The sequence below is a fragment of the Scyliorhinus torazame genome, chromosome 8, assembly GCF_047496885.1.
Source record: "Scyliorhinus torazame isolate Kashiwa2021f chromosome 8, sScyTor2.1, whole genome shotgun sequence".
Lineage (NCBI taxonomy): Eukaryota > Metazoa > Chordata > Chondrichthyes > Carcharhiniformes > Scyliorhinidae > Scyliorhinus > Scyliorhinus torazame.
Genome location: NC_092714.1, coordinates 38,466,431 through 38,474,836, shown reverse-complemented (window position 1 = coordinate 38,474,836; position 8,406 = coordinate 38,466,431). Strand labels below are relative to the sequence as shown.

The 8,406-nt window shown below is 44.3% G+C and overlaps 1 protein-coding gene across 1 annotated transcript in view; it reads right to left on the bottom strand.

The window, feature by feature from the left end:
- Window positions 1–1,628: 1,628 nt before the first annotated feature.
- The window catches only part of LOC140427762 (protein downstream neighbor of son homolog), a 49,654-nt gene continuing 42,876 nt past the window's right edge, over window positions 1,629–8,406 (bottom strand). The window contains exon 10 of the mRNA XM_072513391.1: window positions 1,629–6,437. Within this exon, the coding sequence (XP_072369492.1) occupies window positions 6,300–6,437 (138 nt within the window). The 3' untranslated portion in view covers window positions 1,629–6,299. The remainder of the gene's footprint in view (window positions 6,438–8,406) is intronic.

Genomic DNA, 8,406 nt, shown 5'->3' with positions numbered 1-8,406 from the left:
GAGGCCATCTACGGGGTCACCCCGGTTATACCCGATCGCATCCAGGATCGCGGTATGCATTTCTGCAAGGGTGCCTCAACCTACATTCTGTGGGTCAGGAAGGGCTGCTACGACCGAAGGGTCTAGACTCAAAACTGTGAGCTTTACATGCTCTCGCTCATCCAGGCCATACATGGTTGCCTGCTGCTTTACTCTGGCAAAGAAATGGTGGGGGTCTGAGGTGGGGAGGAACGGTGTGATTTTCTCGCACGCGTCCCGTAATTGGGTCACTGTTAAGGGGGTGCTGTATAGAAATTCCGCGTTGTCCGATATAGCTGTGCGGTGGGTGGTTACTGGGTTCATTGGAACCTGAACTATCTGCTCTGTGGGGGGTTGGGACGCTTTCCTCTTTTGTGGCTTTCCCTGCGCACATCTCTGCGCTGTCTCGTTTCATTCTTCCCAATCAGGGCCGTCTTCCTCTTCTAACTTTGCTCCAAAGGTTTCCTGGAAGCCTTTTTGAACTGAAAGCAGCGATTGCAGCTCTACAATCTGCTTCCGGCACTTTGCGTGGTCTACTGAGCTTTGTCTTTGCTCCGTGGTGGCAGCATGGAGTGCTCTTAACGCTGCCTTCAGGTCACTATACTGCCTCTGCAATGTTTCTACCTGCTTCTCGGTTTCTTCACGTACCAGGACTGCACGTTGCATGTCCTGATAGGCCTTTTCACACTGGGACTGGAAGCTGCTTAAGTGCGCCAGACAAGACTGGTGTGCTGTCTTGGCATCCTCCACCTCTCCGTCTTTTGCTGCCAACTTCCTCCTCAATTCTAAGTTCTCTCTTTCTACCTCGCTTACATCGACCGTACTCATTCGATGTATGCCTTCTACTTCTTTCAGGAGCGTCCTAACAACCTCCTCTGTGCTTCGTAATTGTGCCAAGCAGGACACGATTGCCATCGGTTTGCGAGTTTTCCCTAAGCTCTTCTTGTGGATCTCGCTCAGGGTCTCCCACCAAGTATGCCCTATACTCCCGGGACCTGATTCCTTGTTGTCACAGAATTCGCTCCAAAGGGGCCATCCCTCCCCTTTGAGATATTTCCTGATTTCTTCCTCCCAAATGGGACAGTGTCCCACTCTACTGCTGCTGGTCGCTGCGACTGCAAATTCCTCAGGGTTCATGAGGCGTTGCATTGCCTGCATTGCCATCTTTCCTATCCGAATGCTGCTCTTCAAATTTGGTACAGGGGTATTAAGGCGGTGCTGTAAATATGGGTACGGCTTTCACTACATTCCGAATTACAAACTCCCGACAGTTTTGTCGCTTCAAAAAAAATCTATAAGTTACCTTATCGCCCTGTTAATTACGCATGCATACACACACTTCTGAATGATGAGGATTGACCAGAACTGCTTGAACGCTTGTGGTTTTCTGTTCCCAATTGGATCTCTAATTCAAATTCTGGGTTCTGCCGGAGTGGTTATGCCACTTCTAGATAGGGTCCCGGCGGAGTCGCCAAATAATTGTTGCTAACTTTCCGGTTGGTTCAATTGCTCTGTTTTATTACCTTTGCTCTCAAGTCGCCAGGTATCTTTAGGATACCGCCACGAGGTTCAAGTCCAAGTAATGATCAATAACTCAATACACCAATTAGTAAGATTCAAATCAAAGCACATTTATTATACAGTAATCGCTACTCATGCACAAATTCTACGTCTAAGCTACCTATACAACAAACAGGCCCATGCTTAACTTCGGACTGGCCCACCAGGTATGGGGAACAAATGGCCTTTCGTTTGGGTTCTGAGTTTGCGGGATTCGACGTTGGTACGGATTGGTAGCTAGGAGCACCTATCTCGTAGTGAGCGTTGAATTAAGACTTACTTCTTTCGGTGGTCACTGCACCGGTCACGGTCAATGTTGGTTTGCGTTGCTGGGTGACCCGGGCAGGACGAAGAGAGCGAGTTGAACCTGGGGGCTTAACTTTATAGTCCCCAGGGGCGGACCCTGTACCTGGTTCTAGGTGATTGGACTTCGTTCCAATCGCTTGGTTTGATTTCTCCAATACTGGAGTGGTTCCCTGATCGATGGGCGGTCTTGAGGTGTTCGTTAACCTCCTTTGTGTTGGCTCCCTCTGGCGCCGGGGAGTCTGGCTTAGTTTTGTGTCCCAAATGTTGCTATTGTTCCCGGGGATTGCTCATTAGTATGTAGATGGCTGCTACATTATTATGCTGATGGTCGCTGGTATCGATGCTGTCTGGGCTTTTGCAGAGTTAAATACACAGCAAACCTGTACCTGCTGGTTTCTGCCTGTGTTGGCTGAATTTCCCTTCAGCCTTTGCCGTTCGCCATTTTAAATCGGGAGTTGGCCAATTTAGGTGGCTACACTGTGCTGACTGCTATGATATATTTCATCTAAGTACTTGTATGGCAAAAACCAAACAAATGACAGGATATTTGGCCCACTGGAACTAGATTCATGAAATTACCTGTGAATGACTTTTAATTTATTCTTTCATGGATGTGGGTATCACTGGCCACTAGATTAATCTTCACTCAATGCACAACCTAACATACAGCAAGAAATCTAATTTTGAAGATGTGACTAAAAAAGTTAAATATGGATGCATAATACTGCTGTCGACTCACTGCAGCTCTGGGAAAGACCCGAGGGGGCAGCAAGCATAACTCTTCAGCAATGTCCAACCTTTGGGTCAGCAGATTGTTCACTTGTCAACCAATGGGACTCTGAATTTGATTTGTATTTGGCAAAATTTCAAAGCATCAGTTCAACCAGACTGGAAATAAGTAGCACACACACACTTGCATGAATGACAAAAATAAGTTTGAGAAAATGCTTACAACTTGTAGTTTAAAAAAAAATTAGGACATCATTTTAGTAAATATACTTCATAAACAATCAGGTACTTAAACAATTAGAAAGGCAGTGCCACAAAATAGTGCATTTAACAAAATCTATAAATTCTGTAAAAACCTGACTCTCAATTAAAACATACTTGGCACTTACTGAGTTAGTGCCACTTCACAAAACGTTTGTGTTCAGTTGGTTGTGGGCAGTTCAAATAAATTTCAAACTAAATAGTTACTAATATTTATCTCAACCATATTTCTGAGATTTGCAATCACCTTTCAGACATTTTCTTTTATGTAAATTGCTTGATCAACTTTATAGCAGGTTAAAATAAAAGCAAAATACTGTGGATGCAGGAAATCTGAAATAAAAACAGAAAATGCTGGAGAAACTCAGGTCTGCAGCATCTGTGGTGAGAAACAGAGTTCACATTTTGAGTCCATGATTCTTCTTCAGATGTATTTCCAGCATTTTTATTCCACAAGTAGACTGCAGTTTTCCACAAACATCTTTATCTTGTGTCATGATTTGGTAAATAGGTGAAATATATAACCCATATCACAGTAAAGTGCTGACTAGAAAGTACGCTGTCCACATTCTCCCGTCACCTCAGAAACACCAAATTTTCTATCACAGGCTAAAACTACTCAGAAAGCCATTCGGCCCAGCAAGTCTGCACCGGCCCTTGGAAAGAGCACCTTACTTAAACCCACGCCTCCACCCTAGCCCCGTAACCCCACCTAACCTTTTGGACACTAAGGGGAAATTTAGCATGTCCAATCCACCTAACCTGCACATCTTTGGACTTGGATAAAATATGTTACAGGCTATAAGCAAAATGCCAGACAATCCGATCTTTATACCAAAGGCCTTGTTACGGAAAGTGGACACAATAATCTCTGACCTTGTGTGGGCGGGGAAGATGCCGAGGGTGGGGAGGACCCTGCTACAGAGGCAGAAGGGGGGGGGGGGGGGTTGGCGTTGCCAAACTTGCTTCATTATTATTGGGCGGCGAATGTGGACAAGGTGCGGCAGTGGTGGGAAGGAGAAGGGGTAGAGTGGGTTAGGATGGAGGAGGAATCTTGTAAGGGGTCTAATTTGAGGGCTATGGTAACGGCAGCATTGCCAATGGCTCCAAGTAGGTATTCAGGGAGCCCAGTGGTGCAGTCCATGGTGAAGATATGGAATCAGCTGACGAGGCATTTTAGGGTGGAAAGGATGTCGGTGCTAACGCCGCTGTGCAAGAATCAAGGGTTTGAGCCGGGGGCAGGGGGGGATGGATAGTGTATACAGGAGGTGGAGGGAAGTGAGGCTGGTCAAGGTGAGGGATTTGTATTTGCAGGGTTCACCAGTCTGGAGGAGCTAAGGGAGAGGGTAGAGCTGCCGAGGGGTAGAGTGCAGGTATCTACAGGTTAGGGACTTTGCACGAAAGGTCTGGAAGGGGTTCCCTAGATTGCCGGGACACACCCTGCTGCTTCCGGATATGGAAGGGGAGGGAAGAATTGGGGATACATATAAGTGGCTGGGGGAGCAGGGAGGTGAGCGGGTGGTGAAGATCAAGGAGAAATGGGAAGTGGAGTTGGGAATGGAGATCAATTGGGGAGTATGGAGTGAGGCACTGCAAAGGGTAAACGGGACCTCGTCTTGTGCAAGGATGAGCCTGATACAGTTTAAGGTGGTGCATATGACTCGGGCGAGAATGAGTGGGTTCTTTCAGGGGGTAGCAGATGAGTGTGAGAGGTGTGGGCGGGAGCCAGCGAATCATGCGCACGTTTTAGATTTGTGAAAAATTGCGAAGATTCTGGGCGGGAATATTCACGGTCTTAGCCAGGATAGTGGAGGAGGGAGTGGACCCGGACCCTTTGGTGGAGATATTTGGGGAAGCCGGAGCTCATGGAGAAGAGGAAGGCCAATGCCTTGGCCTTCGCCTCTCGGATTGCATGGTGACGAATTTTGCTGGAGTGGCGGTCGGCATTGCCACCGGGGGTAGCAGCATGGTTGGGTGACCTGTATGACTTCCTGTGATTTAGAGAAGATAAAGTATGAGTGAAGGGGCTCAGCAGGGGAGTTTGAGAAAAGGTAGGGGATGTTTGTGACCGTGTTTGAGGAGCTGTTCGTCGCAGGGGGGTGGGTGATGGGGAGGGGGGTTGAAAAAGGAGAAAATTCTGTACAAACTGTATAGTTGATTGTTGAGAAGAATGTTTCTCGGGGTGTTTATTTGCTGTAACCTAATTTGATACAAGTTTGAATAAAATGCGTTTTAAAAAAAAATGCCAGACAATACAATAATCAGCCGTAAACTTTTTTTTTTTTTGTTTTTTTGCAGCTTCTCTTGAAAAAGTCAAAAGGGTAGATAGGCTTTAATGGCACAACCAAATGATTCATGTGCAGTTCACTCCATTCTTGGCCAGTGCTGAGGCACAGAATAGAAAACTGAAGAATGGCTACAAGGCTGGTACATTGGATCAATTGTTGCATAAGTACTCCCCTAACATTGTTTTTTCAACTCATTGACTCTGAGCAGGTGAACATTCAAGATGTTCTAGAAACTGTACTTTCTTGTGCTATTATTTGTTTAGACTGGGATTTTTTTGTTTAAAAACACACCTAACAGTTGGAAATTATATTTGTATCTCACTAAATTGTTGAATAAAACAACCCTCTGGAAGTCCTCATACAAACAGACAACAGGCTATTAATTTGTGAATCTATACATGGGTATGAAACAAAATTACATTTAGATTACACATGCAAAATCGATCAAGTTCAGAAATTGAACAGCTGAACATTTAATATCAGATAACTTATAAGGTCCTTTATTTCTGTTAGCTGTCTGACCTAACAAAAGATAAAACAAGGATTGAGATTCTGGACAAAAGTTCTCTGATGTTGACAATATAGATTTACTCCATTTAAAACAAACGACAAATAAAATCCCATTTTTGTCATACAACCTCTGTCGCTTTTTAAAGCCAGAGTACATTATCCTACCGAGTAATGCCATACCATTTCCAGAGAAAACACAGCTCTGGGTCTGCTGGAGTAGGATTTGACAGAAGGACCAATCTGTAAAGAACCATGGGAAATCTCACTAGGTGCCTTTGCAATGAAAATCAAAGATAACTTTTCAAAAGCAGAGCCCATGACAACCCAAACATTCAATTTCCACATTAAAAATGTTAAATGCTTTGCTGTATGCATTATACGTCAGGTAATATAGCTAATACAAATGTGCAATACTACATTAATAATACAGCATGGATGTGGTCACGCAATACACCAATGTTTGTTGGTCCCTCATTACGTTAGTTAACTTTCATAGATAAAATTCATCTGTAGTTTTCTCAAGCTTCACACCTGCACGGTGCTCAACTCCCCAAGATAAAAGCGTCTCGTGACAGTACGATTTTATTTTTAAAGAAATCCAGCTACCACTAAAATTGATGGTAGAGTTCATAATTTCCAGCTATATTTATAGTCATTCATTTCTAGATGCTTCATAGAGGATTTTCCAAAGGTTGGCTGCTGCATCAGTTGATTCAAGGTTTCAGGGTGTAGACCACTATTAGACAGCTCGTCTGAAGGTAGGTCCTGTTAAAATGAAGAGAGATCAGAACATCCTTAACAGTTCGATTACAACACATGAATAGCAAAGTATTGGAAATACTGTCTGGTATGAAACACCCTAGTCTTTTGCACCTTTAGTATGCCATTTGTGAATCAACTGGACACATTATAGTGCAACACACAACATTTACTGTATGCATTATCAGGAAAAAAAAAAACTTGTCAAATAATTATTTTTAATCTACCAGTTGGAAACCGGAATTGAACTTTTTAAAATCAGAAACTAAAGGCGACTTGAGCTTGCAGCCAAAAACAGCCGCCCAATTTATATCACTGTACATTCTATCCTCCCTCTCCAACCTACCTTGCAAGCTTTCAAATCCTGTTTGCTGACCATGACCATGCAGGGACACCCTTGCTGCAGACAGAGACTTCTTGAAGGAAATCAACTCAATACTACTGTCTCCAGAAGGATAGCCAAATCTGCTGGTAACATATTTAATTTATATCATCAGCAAGGGAAGCTATTTCTCTGGACTCTTAATCTACCGTTTGCCACTCTATAATCTGTTTGTGTCTGTAATTGTGTATATGTTGCTGCAATTATACAGGACCGTGGTGAGGCCACACCTGGAGTAGTGTGTGCAGTTTTGGTCTCCTTCTCTGAGGAAGGATGTTCTTGCTCTTGAGGGAGTGCAGCAAAGGTTTTACCAGACTGATTCCAGGGATGGCGGGACTGTCATATGAGGAGAGATTGACTAGGTTGGGATTGTTCCCGCTGCAGTTCAGAAGAATGAGGGGGGGGTGGGGGGATCTCATATAAACTTATAAAATTTTAACGGGACTAGACAGGGAGATGCAGGGAAGATGTTACCAATGATGGGTGTGTTCAGGACCAGGGGTCACAGTCTGAGGATTCAGGATAAATATTTCGGACAGATATAAGGAGACATTTCTTCACACAAAGAGTGGTGAGTCTGTGGAATTCATTACCACGGGAAGTAGTTGATGCTAAAACTTTGAATATATTCAAGAGGTGGCTAGATATTGTACTTGGGGAGAATGGGATCAAAGGCTATGGGGAGAAAGCAAGATTAGGCTATATTGAGTTGGAGGATCAGCCATGATCGTGATGAATGGCGGGGCAGGCTCGAAGGGTCAAAAGGCCTCCTCCTGCTCCTATCTTCTATGTATGTATGTATGTATGTAAGAGAAAGCCAGAACATGTTTTATTATTTTGTTGACCTCAAGAAAATCTGTGTCATTGATTATTTTATAATCAGAGTGTCTGAACAGTTAAACAAAACACTCATTGAACTGGTAAGTATATCCCTTGCACAAAAATCCCAAATCACTGTCACATGAGTGGTAAAAGCAGGGAGCCACTCTATCTCTTCACTTGATCATAACAGCATAACATTCCCAGAGAATGACAGACATTGTGATAAATCATTAATTGCACCTTTTTACTAAATCCAGGGCTCATTTAAATCATGTTTTAATGCTTCCCCCACTCTACTTGCTCGCTTCTTCTGATTAAAAACAGCACTGTGGCCACCTTACCGTAGCATTTATTATTAAATGGTGGCTTCAGACACTAGGTCATTCAACCTGATATTGCTGCTTGCAGGAGAGTTTCTTAGAGCAGCATTTTCGAGAGCCAGCCGATGCACATCAAAGAGGAGAGCCAGCCATCCAAACAACAAGGGGACATCACCCCTACCCCAGGGAACAAGAAACAGGATATCCACTAGGGATAGCACTCAGCACATCCACAAAATCTCCAGCCACCCGGATGCCAAACCCAGTCCTTCTGAGCTCCCCCCATAGGCGCCCTCAGGAGAGGGCACCCTCAATTCGCAGGGACAACAGGATACTGTCCATGGCGCCAGGCCTGGCCTAGCCCAGCACTATCTCAAGGAAAAACTCAGGAGAATATGACCCTAGGATCTTCCACCCAACACCTACACACGGTCGAGCCTACACTTACCCA